This window comes from Chiloscyllium punctatum, chromosome 40 (assembly GCF_047496795.1).
Source record: "Chiloscyllium punctatum isolate Juve2018m chromosome 40, sChiPun1.3, whole genome shotgun sequence".
Lineage (NCBI taxonomy): Eukaryota > Metazoa > Chordata > Chondrichthyes > Orectolobiformes > Hemiscylliidae > Chiloscyllium > Chiloscyllium punctatum.
In genome coordinates this window covers 11,863,794-11,879,315 of record NC_092778.1, presented here as the reverse complement: position 1 = coordinate 11,879,315, position 15,522 = coordinate 11,863,794, and the positions used below count along the sequence as shown (strand labels likewise).

Genomic DNA, 15,522 nt, shown 5'->3' with positions numbered 1-15,522 from the left:
CCCGCAACCCATCCCACATCGCCCTTCCCCCCACCTCCTGCCCCCCAACCCTGTCTAACACTGTCCCCCACCCGACCCCCCAAACCTGTCCAACGTTGCCCCTCCCCCCCCCCCGCCGCCCTCTCTCTGGGGCAGCCAGACTGTACACCAACAAGACTGTTGCTGCCTTTGTGGGAGCGATACACACATATGCTCCTTTTTGACAAGTTCCCAACTCTGCCCTGTACAGGACAATGGATTATCTGGGAAAGGGGTGTTTAGGGTACTCCACTCTGTAGAACTCCAGGGAATGTGTGAGGGGAGAGAGAGAGAGGACGGGAGGTCAGTCATTTGGAGACGGTGCCTGTTCAATCATTGTAAACAAAAGATGCGTTCAGTGTTGGAAACACATCTTTGATGTAATGTTTCTATTGGGACCTCAAGATCTCCTTCGGATAATTGATTTCCAGATAATTGCGGTGCCTCTGTATTCAATAAAAAACAAAGCAAAAGTGTTGTTTTTTTCCCTACTCCCCTGTTATCATCCACGTGCCAACCAAGATGTGTGCCAGTATATCTTGCTCTCTCATTGAGCTATTTTCAATAAATAATGGAGATGCGCATGTGAATTAAGTGAAACCGACTTAATGTGACATACAAGTTAAATTTAAATGCAAATGTAATTATTGTTCTCGACAATTCTCATGTCAAAGGCAGTGCAGAAACATCGTGGCTGTGAGGTCTCCCTGTTTGACGGAGGGCCAGGTGTTACCACTGTAAAGCTTTTCCACTGAAACATCACACGTATCTACTGCTTCACATTCTAATTCTAATCACAGGAGGTGGGTGATGGGAAAAAGACAGACCGTCCAATGCAGCAAACTTCATGTCCCATTGCCAGGGAAGGTAGCCACTGGGAGAATGCCATCCCACTGTACCCATACCCCATAAGACCTGGAATGCCAGTTAGGTCGGATAATTAGTTACTTTTTGGCAGCTACAGATTCAATGAACTGAATGGCTTCTTTCCTTCTGTGTTGAAAATATTGAGTTTCAAAGAGATGAGGGGCACATAACAAACTATGTAATCCTGCCAAATTGGGTTAATGTTTCATATGTTAGATCATAAGACCTTAAGGTACTGGAGCAGAATTAAAGAATTAAGCCACTTGATCCACTGAGTCCGCTCTGCCATTTGATCACAGCTGATGTGTTTCTCAACCTCATCCCCCTGCCTTCTCTCCATAATCCTTGATTCCCATTATCAATCAAGAACCTGTCTCTGTCTTAAACACACGGAATGACTTGACCTTCAGAACCCTCTATGGTAAGAGTTACACAGATTCACCTACCCCCAGCTGAAGAAATTCCTCCTCATCTGAGTTCTAAAGGGACGCTCCTACATTCTGAGGCCATGCCCTTGGATCCTAGTCATCCCACCGAGTGGATACATCTTTTCCATATCCACTCTCAGGACTTTTCTTTCTTTATTCATTCATGTGGTGATGAGGGTGCCACTGGCTAGGCAACATTTATTGCCCATCCCTAAGTGAGCTAACCAAGGACAAAAGTAAAGCCGAAATTGTAAGGGAATCACTCAAACATTTAGGAACGTTAGAGAAATATACAAATGCAGAGTTAGAAAAACGTAAATTACAATTGAGGAAAATGGAATTAGAAGATAAACAAACAGAGAGAGAGAGAGGAAAGAGAAAGGGAGATAGAAAGAGTAAGAGAGTAGCAAGGGAGAGAGAGAGAGGAAAAAGAGAGAGAAGGTTCTTAGGTGAGCAAAAAGAGAGAATTGTGAACTTGAGAAGTTGCAGCTTCGTCAGCAAAGTTAAGTTAACAGGTTGGAGGTTGAAAGAGAAGGTAGTGATATATACAAATATGTCAAAACTCTGCCACATTTTGACGAGAAAGATGTTGAAGCCTTCTTTATTTCATTTGAAAAATCGGCTAGGCAGTTGGGGTAGCCCGAGGATTTATGGGTAATGCTGGTTCAGCGCTAGTGAGGTTCTTGCCGCGCTGTCAGATGAGGGGTGAAGAGATTATGGAGGGGTCAAACTGGCTATTTTAAGTGCTTATGAATTGGTACCAGAAGCGTATAGACAGTGGCTCAGAAACATAAAGAAGGAACCAGGTCAAACTTATGTTGAGTTCAAAAGAATTAAACATAGTAATTTTGATAGACGGGTGCAGGTCTTAAAAATAGATAAGACGTATGAGGCTCTGAGAGAGATTATTCTGCTGGAGGAGCTTAAAAATATACTTCCAGCAATGTTAAGAATTAGCGTGGATGAACAGAAATTTCAGGAAGTGAGAAGTCCAGCAGAGTTAGCAGATGAATAAATGCTGGTGCATAAGACAAGCTTCCGGCCAGAATTTCGTCCTGTGAGAGATAGAAGTTGGGAGAAGGGGAGATCCAACACTATGAAACCAAGGGTAGAGAGCACTGGTAAGTGTTTACCACAGGTTAGAAAAGAAGCCCAAGGTGGTGGAATGGAGGTGAAAGGCCTCAGGTGTTTCCACTGTGGTAAAGTGGGACACAAAGTCACAGTGCTGGTCATTAAAGAAGGGCATTGTGAGAAAACGTGGTAAAAGAAGCTAAGCCAGTGGCATTAGTGAAAGTAGTAAAGGGAACACCAAGAAAAGCAAGGAGCTGCAAGAGAGTGCATGCCTAGGCAAGGGCTGGGTTTAGAGTTAGTGCCTGATCTCTATAAAGAATTTGCCTCTATGGGTAAAGTTTACTCAGAAAGAACATGGGGAGAAGGGCAAAAACTTATAATTTTGAGAGATACAGGGTCTAACCAGTCTCTAATAGTAAGAGATGAGCGAATGTGCACTCTTTCTGATCTGTTACCAGAGTGTATGGAATTTGTGGGATAGAGGGACAGAAATTTACTTTTCCCCTATGTAAGATCAGGTTGGAGTGCAAACTCAAGGCTGGGGAAGTAACAGTGGGAGTGATTGACAGAGTGTCAGTTCCAGGAATCCAGTTTGTTCTTGGGAATGATTTAGCAGAGTCCAAGGTGGGAGTGATACCCCTTGTTGTGGAAAAGCCCAAGGAACTTCAAGAAACTGAGGAGTTAAAAGAAAAATATCCTGGTATTTTCCCAGACTGTGAAGTAACAAGATCCCATTATCATAAGCCACAACATGAAGCAAAAACTAAAGAGAATGATGAAGGAGTTGAGGTTCAGTTAACAGACACCCTCTTTGATGTAATGGTGCAGGATAAACCTGAACAGGCAGACGGTCAGACAGAAGTGTTTACTCCTGAAAGGCTAATGGACTTGTAACAGAAAGACAAGACGATAAAAGATATATATGTGGATGCATACTCCGAAAAGGAGGGAGAGAATATTCCTGAGGGCTATTATCTGAAAGATAGAATCCTCAGATGGAAATGGAAACGATAGCAGGTTAGCACAGAGGAGAAATGGGCCGAAGTGCACTAGATTGTGTTGCCGGTAGCATACAGACAGAAGGTGTTACGGGTAGCACATGAACTACCTGTAGGAAGTCACCTAGGTGTATGAAAGACTCAGGCTAAGGTACAAAAACATTTTTATTGCCCTGGAATGACCAAGGATGTGGTTAACTTTTGCTGTACATGTCATACATGCCAAATAGCAGGTAAGCCACAGATCGTAATAAAACCAGTACCTTTGTTGCCAATTCCCGCATTCAAAGAACCTTTCACACAGGTTATAATTAATTATGTAGGTCCCTTCCTGAGAACTATAAGTGGGAACCAGTAATTGTTAACCATAATGAATGTGTCTACCAGATTTCTGGAGACAATTCTATTACGGAGTATTAAGGTAAAAAGGGTGGTGGAGGAGTTAGTAGCTTTCTTCATGCGGTATGGGCTACCCAGAGTGTTTAGTCGGACTAAGCGTCTAATTTTACTGCTTGGCTTTTTAAGGAGGTCATAGATAGCTCAGGTATACAGCACTTTAAATCCAGTGTGTATCACGCTGAATCCCAGGGAGCTTTAGAAAGGTGACATCAGACCTTGAAGATCATGTTGAGAGCATACTGTCAGGATTACCTGAATGATTTGGATAAAGGTATCCCATTTGCATCGTTTGCCATTAGAGATGCCCCAAATGAATCTACTCAGTTTACTCCCTTCGAGTTAATATTCAGACATGAAGTGAGAGGCTCATTGAAATCAATCAAAGAGAAATTGACATGAACAAAGTTGGGGATCTCACACTTAGATTATGTATCAGAGGTGAGGGAGAGATTAAATCAAGTAGGTGAGTTAGATAAACAGCACCTAAAGAGGGCACAGTCCAGAATGAAGCAGGTGGCAGATAAAAACTCTGAGACTCAGACGTTTTCCAGTGAGGATGACGTGTTAATACTGTTAGGAGATCCCTTCAAAGCCAAGTTTAGTAGTCCCTATCAAACTGAGAAAAGGTTGAGTCAGGTGAACTATCTGGTAAAGATGGTAGATTTAAAAAAACCTGTATTGCATATGTCATGTCAACATGTTGAAACTGTATTAAACTAGAGAGAAAGAACTGTTGAAACAGGTTAGTTACTGCCCCGCAAAGTGAGGAATCAAATCCAGATGTTGTGAAGTTTGATGTGCCTCAAAATATGTTAAAAACTGAAGAAGTCCTTGAGGACTGGGATAGGTTAGTAAACTAGGTAAAAACAATGACTGCAGATGCTGGAAACCAGATTCTGGATTAGTGGTGCTGGAAGAGCACAGCAATTCAGGTAGCATCCGAGGAGCAGTAAAATCGACGTTTCGGGCAAAAGCTCTTCATCAGGAATAAAGGCAGAGAGCCTGAAGCATGGAGAGATAAGCTACAGGAGGGTGGGGAGAAAGTAGCATAGAGTACAATAGGTGAGTGGGGGAGGCGATGAAGGTGATAGGTCAGGGAGGAGGGTGGAGTGGATAGGTGGAAAAGAAGATAGGCAGGTAGGACAAGTCATGGGGACAGTGCTGAGCTGGAAGTAAACTATCTGTCTCAAGAGCAAAGAACATAGTTGAAAGATTTGTTACTGCCGTATGAGGACATACGTAAGAATCAAATGGGAGGACTAATGCTGTTGTACATGAAGTAGATGTAGGGAATACTGTTCTGATAAAACAACACCCCAATCAGCTTAATCCTTTCAAAGCCAGACAGGTCCAGAATGAGGCCATTCTCAACAAGGATATCATCAAACTGAGCCACAGTGAGTGGAGTCCACCAATCATCTTAGTTCCCAAACCCGACAGGACTCGACGATTGTGTGCGGACTATTGGAAGGTCAATGCCGTAACAAAATCGGACTTGTATCCAGTACCGAGATTGGAGGACTGTACAGAAAAAGTTGGAGAAGCCAGTTACATCACCATGTTGGACTTAATGTGTGGTTATTGGCAGGTACCTTTATCAGAGACAGCTGAAGAAATTTCTGCGTTTCTAACCTAAATGGGCTATATTCATTCAAAGTGATGTCCTTTGGAATAAAGAACGCATCTGCCACATTCCAAAGACTCACGAACAGAGTTGTGGCTGAGTTAACAAACTGTGCAGTCTATTTGGATGATATGGTGATCCTTAGTAAGTCCTAGAAAGATCACATGATACAGTTGGCAGTGCTCTTTGAACAACTAAGAAAATCAAAACTGGCAATAAACTTAAACAAAACTGAATTTGTGAAAGCTGAGGTGTAGTTCTTGGGACATAGCATTGGTCATGGAAGGTTGACCCCACGGAACGCAAAGACGAAAGCCATCGAGAAATCTCCATGACCAACCTTGAAGAAAGAGGGGCTTCAATTTTTGGGACGAAGCAGACTCTATCAGAAGTTTGTTCCAAACTTCAACAGTGTAATGGCACTGTTAACAGATTTGCTGAAGAACAACACAAAGTTTCAGTGGACAGAACAATGCCAGGAAGCATTTGATCATTTAAAAGCAATATTAACTACTATACCAGTTTTCGCTACAACAAACGTTTCGAAACCCATCAAGGTTGCCATCGATGCTTGTGACATAGGAGTTGGAGTTGTACTGCTACAGGAAGATGATAATGGGATTGAACTGCGAGTTGGTTACTTTTCAAAGAAACTCAGCATCTACCATGGAGAATACTCCATGACTGAAAAGAACTAGTGAGTTTGGTACTGGCCTTACAACATTTTAATGTGTATGGCATGAACAATGTGACGGAGACGGATGCGGACACAGATCACAATCCTCTTACATTCTTGGAATGCTTTAAAAACAAGAATAGGGTTCTATTTCATTGGAGTCTGATGTTACAGACTTTTAATTTACAAATCGTACATGTTGCAGGTCATATGAATATAAGCACAGATGCATTATCACGGATTTAATTGATAAAGTATAGTAGAAATTGGTATCCATTCAATGTAATATATATGGGAAGAAGTTAATATGAACTTAGTTTAAAGTCATATTTATGTCACGCTAATGTGGTTAAAGAATAGAGAAAAAAATGAAGCCATCCTTTCATTATGATGGTTCATTTTTTTCTTAAGGTATTATGAAGATGTAGGTGTGCACTGTACCGTTAAGAGAGTCAAAGCTGGCAAGGACTGACTGAAAGCACAGAGTGTTCTGAACAAATTAAAAATGTAACATCATCTGGTTGGGAAACAAATAGCTGGAGCTGTGTTGCCATGGTACACAGCAAGTTCGAATTTGGCCAATGTGTTTAAATTATGCCCGAAGATACCAAAATCTAATCAAATCTGAATTGTAATGTTTTGATGACATCAAAGCAATGAGACAAACGGATGTTTTGGGGTATAAAATTGGGTTTTTTGAACAGTTGGCCAGAACGGCAAAGAGCAGCCAAGCACCAACCAACTGCTAGCAGAATAGCTCTCTGAAAGGTACCTTTCCATAAGAGAGTTGTGCAGCAAAAGACCGAAGAAAAGACAACCCAGGAAAATCTACAGAGGAAAGTCTACACAGCTGGCTGGTTTTAAAATGGGAGTTGTTTTGAAAATCTAAATAGGTTTATTTTTTAAACGGACCAATATTGTAAAGTGGAAGGTAAAAGATAGGTTTAAGGGAAATAAAGTTGTAGATAGTTGTTGTCTAATGTTGTTTTTTGGTCGTAAAGAATAAAGTTGTTAAATTTTCTTTTAAATAGTGATATTTGGGGTAGTTCTTTACCACTTGAAATTTAACAGATTGCAGCACGAGGTGAGCTTCTCTGTGTGTCTGGTTTAAATTAGCAGAGGGGTTTACACTGTGTCGTAACAGGTGAGAGGGGAAAGATTTAAAAAAGGACCTGAGGGGTAACTTTTTCATGCAGAGGGTGGTGCGTGTATGGAATAAGCTGTCAGATGAAGTGGTTGAAGCTGCTACAATTACAATATTTAAACAGCATCTGGATGTATATATGAATAGGAAGAGTTTAGAGGAATTTGGGCCAAATGTTGGCATATGGGACTAGATTAATTTAGCTTAACTGGCTAACATGGATGGGCTAGACCAAAGGGTCTGTTACCATGTTGGACAGCTCTATGACTGATTCCTTCTGCTGCATGACATCAACCAGGATGCAGAAATCCTCTCAGAATTCAAAATAATTACAGACTCTGAGGTGAGGATTGCAAGTTCCAGACAACAAGATAGATAAAGCTTGGAAAGGTATACCTTTTATCGTAGAACATAGAACATTACAGCACAGTACAGGCCCTTCGGCCCTCAATGTTGCGCCACCCTGTCATACTAATCTGAAGCCCATCCCACCTACACTATTCCATGTACGTCCATATGCCTGTCCACTGGTGATTTAAATGCACTTAAACTTGGCGAATCTATTACCGTTGCAGGCAAAGCATTCCATACCATTACTATTCTCTGAGTAAAGAAACTACCTCTGACATTTGTCTTGTACCTAACTTCCCTCACTTTAGAACATAGAACATAGAACAATACAGTACAGAACAGGCCCTTCGGCCCACGATGTTGTGCCGAACTTCTATCCTAGATTAAGCACCCATCCATGTACCTATCCAAATGCCGCTTAAAGGTCGCCAATGATTCTGACTCTACCACTCCCACGGGCAGCGCATTCCATGCCCCCACCACTCTCTGGGTAAAGAACCCACCCCTGACATCTCCCCTATACCTTCCACCCTTCACCTTAAATTTATGTCCCCTTGTAACACTCTGTTGTACCCGGGGAAAAAGTTTCTGACTGTCTACTCTATCTATTCCTCTGATCATCTTATAAACCTCTATCAAGTCACCCCTCATCCTTCGCCGTTCCAACGAGAAAAGGCCGAGAACTCTCAACCTATCCTCGTACGACCTACTCTCCATTCCAGGCAACATCCTGGTAAATCTTCTCTGCACCCTCTCCAAAGCTTCCACATCTTTCCTAAAGTGAGGCGACCAGAACTGCACACAGTACTCCAACTGTGGCCTAACCAAAGTCCTGTACAGCTGCAACATCACTTCACGACTCTTGAATTCAATCCCTCTGCTAATGAACGATAATACTCCATAGGCCTTCTTACAAACTCTATCCACCTGAGTGGCAACCTTCAAAGATCTATGTACATAGACCCCAAGATCCCTCTGTTCCTCCACCTGACCAAGAACCCTACCATTAACCCTGTATTCCGCATTCTTATTTGTTCTTCCGAAATGGACAACCTCACACTTGGCAGGGTTGAACTCCATCTGCCACTCCTCAGCCCAGCTCTGCATCATATCTAAGTCCCTCTGCAGCCGACAACAGCCCTCCTCACTGTCCACAACTCCACCTATCTTTGTATCATCTGCAAATTTACTGACCCACCCTTCGACTCCCTCATCTAAGTCATCTAAGTTTAAAATTGTGTCCCCTCGTGTTTGCTGTCCCCATACTTGGAAAAAGGCTCTTCCTGTCCACCCTATCTAATCTTCTGATTATCTTGTATGTCTCTATTAAGTCACCTCTCAACCTTCTTCTCTCTAATGAGAACAGCCTCAAGTCCCTCAGCCTTTCCTCGTAAGACATTCCTTCCATACCAGGCAGCATCCTAGTAAATCTCGTCTGCACCCTTTCCAAAGCTTCTACATCCTTCTTATAATGCGGTGTCCAGAACTGTACACAATATCAGGTAGAGAAAACATGGGAATCAAATTACATTTCAGATGAACCACTGAAGCTATTCTAACATTCATATAAAGAAAACAAGGGCTTTTTCCAGTAGTGAGAAGAACTAATAAAAAAGCAGATAACCTTCAGTGCAGTCCAATACATACCCGCCTGTTGGTGAACAAAGTGTAGCATTCTTTTACAAAGGCGATTTTAATGAGGTCAAGATCCAAGATCGAGAGAATGGGTAACCGTCCATCATAAATCCTAAAGGGAAAAAAGTAGAAATGTTCTAAAGTGAATTTGAGCTTCAGGTGAAGTTTGAGGTCTGATTGGGAGACTTGGCTGGCTTACGAGTTCAAGGTGAAAGGGGGAAAGTTCTTTACGCAGAGGGTGCTGGGTGTTGGAACGCGTTGCCAGCGGAGGTGGTAGAAGCGGGCATGATAGCGTCATTTAAGATATATCTAGATAGACATGAATGGGCAGGGAGCAGAGGGATACAGATCCTTCGAAAATAGATAACAGGGTCAGATAGAGGATCTAGAATGGCGCATGCTTGGAGGGCCGAAGGGCCTGTTCCTGTGCTGTAAATTTCTTGGCTATTTGTTTGTTCTTTGCACTGCAATAACTTCAGGTGCTCTAGACAGCCAGGTCTCCACTGCTGTCATCTTAAAACAGACATATCAACACATCCTCACCACCGCCCAACTCACTCAAAACTGGGTTAGAGAGAAATAGGCTTAATATTTAATGTGAGCAGGAGTTGGGCACAGAAAATCTAGATATGCAGGTTTCACAGACACATGCAGATTATAATGCAAATCAGTTTTCCCTGCTGAAAGGAAGGCTGTTTGAGAACTTGCCTAATTGTCAAGTCTGTAAGTGCTCTGCCACCAACCTACAGTAGACATCAGGGATGAAGAATTTGAGGTAGCAATGGCAGGGGAGGGTTGAGATGAGGTGGGGTCAATAGGAGATGGGCAGGATAGCATTGGAATAGTTCAGGTCTAGGAAATCCTGCCAAACATGAAACATAAATAAAAGCATGTTGAATCAATCCTTAAAGCCTTTCACCCTGTGACTCACCATCACCCTGCGAGTGAATTAGTCACCACCATCCACCTGTCCTTCATCCTGAAGCCCATTCTCATCTAAAGGGAAGTGAGAGTTTAAAGGTTCTCAGCCTATCAAAGGTCACCTCTTGGATCAATAAGCTTTCAGGGACAGGTGGAACATTTCCCAGACTCTTGCCCAGTTTTCAGCAAATGGAATTTCTGCGATAGACAAGGACACTCCCCCAGAAATGCTCCCATCCTATAGAAAGTGTGGACAGAATTCAGGCCAACCCATTCCCAGACTTCCTGGAAATAGTGGCAATAGGTCAATTTCCAGCAGATTGAAACTTCACCCCATTATTATGGTGAGTCAGATGGAGAGTGTACGACCTGTGTTTGAATCAAACCAGAGTGAATGTCAGGCTTAATGTGAAAGCACCATTGAAGACATTTCTCAGAATGAACAAAAGTACATGAAGGTTGAACATCCCTCCACAAGAACTTCAAAACATCATTTTGAGTCAAAACTGAAGGTGTCTATGTCAACAGTGCACAAATTTTGTGAAGTGTATTAACTGAATCAATGTCAAGACTGGAATGATCCTTAAATTGGGTTTACCACATACACTTAAGCTGCACTATATGACTGAGGTAGAATGGATTTCTGAAGAAGATAAAAATTCAAAACTTCACATAAGTCACTAGTTGATTAAATGCACTTACCCCCATATCTTTCCATATTTCTGGTAGCATTCTGTGTCAAATTGAAACATACCCTAGTCAGGAAGGAAACAAAAATGATCACAAAGCTCAAAGAAGATAGAAGGAAAATTATATGTACAAGTCCGTGTGGTTGTGCGGTGGGTGAGTTCTAAGGGTTGGTGCAAAAACACCAACAAGTGACAGGAGGTGAGGTATAAAATTGGGGGCAATATAAAGGGCACTGTTCCTCTTGAACTCCACTGAAACACATTCCTGCCAATATTTGCAGTCAATGTTCTAGTCAAAAGAATCTTCTGGAACCACCACTAAATGCACGTTTTTAATTCCATTCCATTTTGGTATTTGGCAAATATACTTTAGTGTCACCTCAACAGAACCAAACACAGCAGACAGTTTGAAATGACTTTCATAGATGAAGACAGGCCATTTGAGGCAGTAGTTGTATTCAGGGAATTTATGCTCCGCACAAGACTCCATCTCTCCTGTTGGGGCCCCTTTTAATCTCTTTATCCTTTGTGTGTTCCTCTAGCTTCCCCTTAACTGTCCCTTGTGCTATTCACCTCAACATCCCCCCCTTTGTCCCACTACTTTCTGAGATACCCAACTTCTGTCTTCACTCCCTCTAAGACATGTCCATGACCAAGGTATATGTACCTCAGAACCTTGCTCATCCAGACTGAGAATGAGAGAAGGACATGGAGCTACAGCAGCCTCATCCCATCAACTGTTTGAGGTGATCGGGTGAAGACAGCTTCTTGTGAACAGTATTCCTCTGACAACAGGTTAACTCAAGGCCTCACCTTCCTTTTATCGCGTGTATGTGAAAGACCCCACAGCACTATTTCAAAGATAAGCAGCAATTACTGCTTGCAGTCTTTATCTGGGCAATACTTATCCCTCAACCTTAAATCACCAAGTCAGATAATCAGGTCTTTATTGTTGTTGATCGTTTTCCAGCCCTAATGCACATGAAGCTGAAAGCAGGCATTGAGGTTGGGTATGGAACTACATGGAGGTTTCTTTTCTTCTTAACCATTCCCAGACTGCAGTCCTGCGACCATCGGTGTTCTACAGGGATTGGTACTGTGTCCGCTCTTGCTTATCATTTTTAACTGAGATCATCTTAAAAACTTGCATTCATTACCCATGCTGTTAAAATAGTTCTTTTATACTACTGCAGTCAGTCCAATGTTGAAGCACTAGCACTGCCAATCACAGGAGTACAAGTTCAAACTCACTTCTACAGACATCCAGTGAGACAGTCCTGTGGGAGAGTTCCACCAGATTGTGGCTAGTTCACTAAATAGAGCGTGATGACAGTCAGCCAGAATCAACCCTGCATCCTCCAGATTTGCCTTTACCCTTAAATGTGTATGAGGAATCTCCATCAGCCCTTGGTCAAAGGAAGCACAACAGGCAAAGTTCAAATTGGATTTCTTGACAGAGTTGAGAAAGAAAACAAACAAACATACCTTTCTATAATGCAGAAATGTTCCAATGAATGGCAGTGGCCTTGGGCCTGGAACTCCAATGCGTTTAAATAACCCAAATGGTAAAACACTGTACCTGCAAAGTGAATGACTATCTCATCAACAACAAAACCTGAACATGTCAATAAAAACAAAGTACAACAGACACTGGAAACACTCAGCAAATCTATTTCTCTCTCCACAGGACAGTGCCAGAGTTAATATTTTTAGTCCAATGTGACTCTTCTTTAGCTCTGTTTCTCACTTCACAATTACAGTCAGTTATAGAGTCATAGAAATTGACAGCACGGAAACAGACACTTCAGTCCTGCTTGTCCACGCCGACTAGATATCCTCACCTAATATATCCCATTTGCCAGCACTTGGCCGATATCCTTCTATACCTTTCCATATACCCATCCAAATGCCTTTTAAATGTTGGAATTGTACCAGCCTCTACAACTTCATCTAGCAACTCATTCCATACACGCACCACAGTCTAAGTGAAAACGTTGCCTGTTAGATCCCGTTTAATTCTTTCCCCTCTCACCGGAAACCTACGCCCTCTATTTCTGATCTCCCCCACCCCCGGGAAAAGACTTTGTCTATTTACCCTATCCATGACCTTCATGATTTTATAAACCTCTATAAAGTCATCCCTCAGCCTCTGATGCTCCAGGGAAAGCAGGCACCAGCCTATTCACTCTAGCTCAATAGCTGAAATCCTCCAACCCCGGCAACATCCTTGTAAATCTTTTCTGAACCCTTGCAAGTTTCACAACATCTTTCCAATAGGAAGGAGACCACAACTGCACGCAATATTCCAAGAGTGGCCTAACCAATGTCCTGCACAGCCACAACATGACCTCCCAACTCTGATACTCATTGCTCTGACCAATAAAGGAAAGCATACCAAATGCCTTCTTCGCTATCCTATCTACCTGCGACTCCAATTTCAAGGAACTATGAACCTGCACTCTAAGGCCTCTTTGTTCGGCAACACTCCCTAGGACCCCACCATTAAATCCTGCTCTGATTTGCCTTTCCAAAATGCAGCACCTCACATTTATTTAAATTAAACTCAGTTCTACTGAGTTTCTTCAGCATTCATAGTATTTGCTTCTAAAAGTGGCTAATGTTGCAAATGCTGAAGTAATTGAGTGTGGATCCTTTCCAGGTATGACTAACCGCTGCTGAGACTACTTGCAGCATATAATGAAGAACTGGTTTCCTCAGTGTTTTATTTCCCAATCCAACACTGCTGCCTCCCTGGCCAGAGACCCAGGTTCAATTCCAGCCTCAAGCGACTGTCTGCATGGAGTTTGCACATTCTCCCTGTGTCTGCGTGGGTTTCCTCTTGGTGTTCCGGTTTCCTCCCACAGTCCAAAAATGTGCAAGATAGGTGAATTGGCTATGCTAAATTGCCCGTGGCGTTTGGTGAAGGGGTAAATGTAGGGGAATGGGTCTGGGTGGGTTGCTCTTCGGAGGGTTGGTGTGGACTTGTTGGGCCGAAGGGCCTGTTTCCACATTCTAAGTAATCTAATCTAATACCAATTTGATGTAGTCCCTTCTTGCTCTCCGGAACCACTCCTTGCCCCCACCAACCTTTCATGGGTTGCATTGCCCTTAACAGGCATTGCCTGTAAATATTCAAATGGCTACACGGGTGTTTTATTGGTTATTAGTTTAAAAGCAACAAAGTCATGGAGCTTTTGGTGGTGGGAAGATGCTTACTTGTGAGTGATTACACACTTTTGGGTAGAAGAACTGGCTTCCTATCTCCCCTTACAACTCCAGTTTGATTTACCACCCCCTTTTTGCCTCACCTCCACTCCTCAACCCACCCCCCCCAACATGGTCTGCATGGCCCTTAATGGGCTTTGCAACTACATCAATCAATTGGAAAACATGGATGATTTACTGGTGGTGGTTAATAGATGACAAAATCCCACTGGTGATTTGATGAAGAAGAAATCGTTCAGTTGTGTGCCCTTCTGGAAATGTAAGATCTGGTTCCCATACCATTGTAAATACTGCTTAGCTCTAAAACAAGATCTAGATTATAATAGGCAGAATAGATCTAACCCTATAAACAATTAAAACAGTCCTGTCTAACTTCTGGATAACCACAAAACAGAGGACTGTCAACCTCACCTGCCCCAGACATTCAGCTTGTTCTCATCCTCAACCGAAAACACTGGAGGGAGGGAGGAATCTACAGCGTTAGGAGGATGGCTTCCTCTCACACACTGCCAGGTCTGACTGTCTCTTCACTATCAGACATTCCCCAGCACCCCCGACCCCCCTTTGCCCCCACCCGAAATTGGATCTCACAAGGATCAGCTTCTCTCCCATCCTGGGACCAGCCTCATTCAGCCAGAGCCTGGGCTCTCAGGGCTGGGGGCAGGAGGAAGGGAAAATACCCCACAATCAGCAGCGATTGCCCGGGGAGGGGGAGTGCGGTCAGAGGCTGAGGAGAGCCCCCTCCCTCTCTCCGCCACACACCCAGAGTTCAAACACACAGACCACCTGGTGACAAACTTTCCCCGTTAGCGACTGCAGGTGAACTTTGTGACTGTTTTGTCCCATCGTTGGAAGCTGGACGAGGCGATAAAGAGATCCCGCAGACACTTACCAGGCCAGCAGGAGCAGGAAAGTGATGAGAAGGATCCAGGTCTGGTCGGACAGAGCGGCCCGGATCGCCCCCAGACTCTCTGCAAAAAGGACAGCCATCCCGAGATCAAACAGCAGGCAGCAACTGTGAGCAACCTGAGCTAGTGCTGGCTGTGTTTATAGGGAGTGGGGGGGGGAGGGCAGAGAGCCAGAGGGCGGGATCAGGATTGCTTCATCACACCAAACTATCAATGTTCAACACTCTAACTGATATTTGCAAAATCAGGTGATGAAACATCGCGTGCGAACAAGGTGTCTTAGATGGATATTTTTAAAGCAACCTGCTCAGATATTATGACACATGTTTGGAGACTTGAAAGCAAGTCTCCTGGCTCACACTACCACTGTACCCCAGGAGCCCTCAGCACGCTATCATTTTGTAAGTAAATAGCAATGATAACCCACTACCATCGGATCAGACTCTGGCTTTTTATATTTCGGAGACATCAAATTTAGACACACTTTCCCTCTTTTGGGCCTAATAAAGCCCAGTCATAGAAAAGAAAGGAAACATACAATAAATTGTGCTACCAAATAAACCTGTTG

General features: G+C 43.2%; 1 protein-coding gene across 2 annotated transcripts in view; it reads right to left on the bottom strand.

Annotated features, from left to right (window-relative positions):
- Positions 1-15,087, bottom strand: part of LOC140464346 (cytochrome P450 3A21-like) — a 51,070-nt gene extending 35,983 nt beyond the window's left edge. Inside the window, exons 1-4 of one of the 2 annotated variants that reach the window (XM_072559299.1) lie at positions 14,939-15,087; positions 12,307-12,400; positions 10,835-10,887; positions 9,224-9,323 (exon numbers count right to left, since the gene is read on the bottom strand). In XM_072559299.1, coding sequence (XP_072415400.1) covers positions 9,224-9,323; positions 10,835-10,887; positions 12,307-12,400; positions 14,939-15,036 — 345 coding nt within the window. In that variant the 5' untranslated portion in view covers positions 15,037-15,087. The remainder of the gene's footprint in view (positions 1-9,223; positions 9,324-10,834; positions 10,888-12,306; positions 12,401-14,938) is intronic. The other variant, XM_072559298.1, reaches the window with a different exon arrangement.
- Between the last annotated feature and the right edge of the window lie 435 nt (positions 15,088-15,522).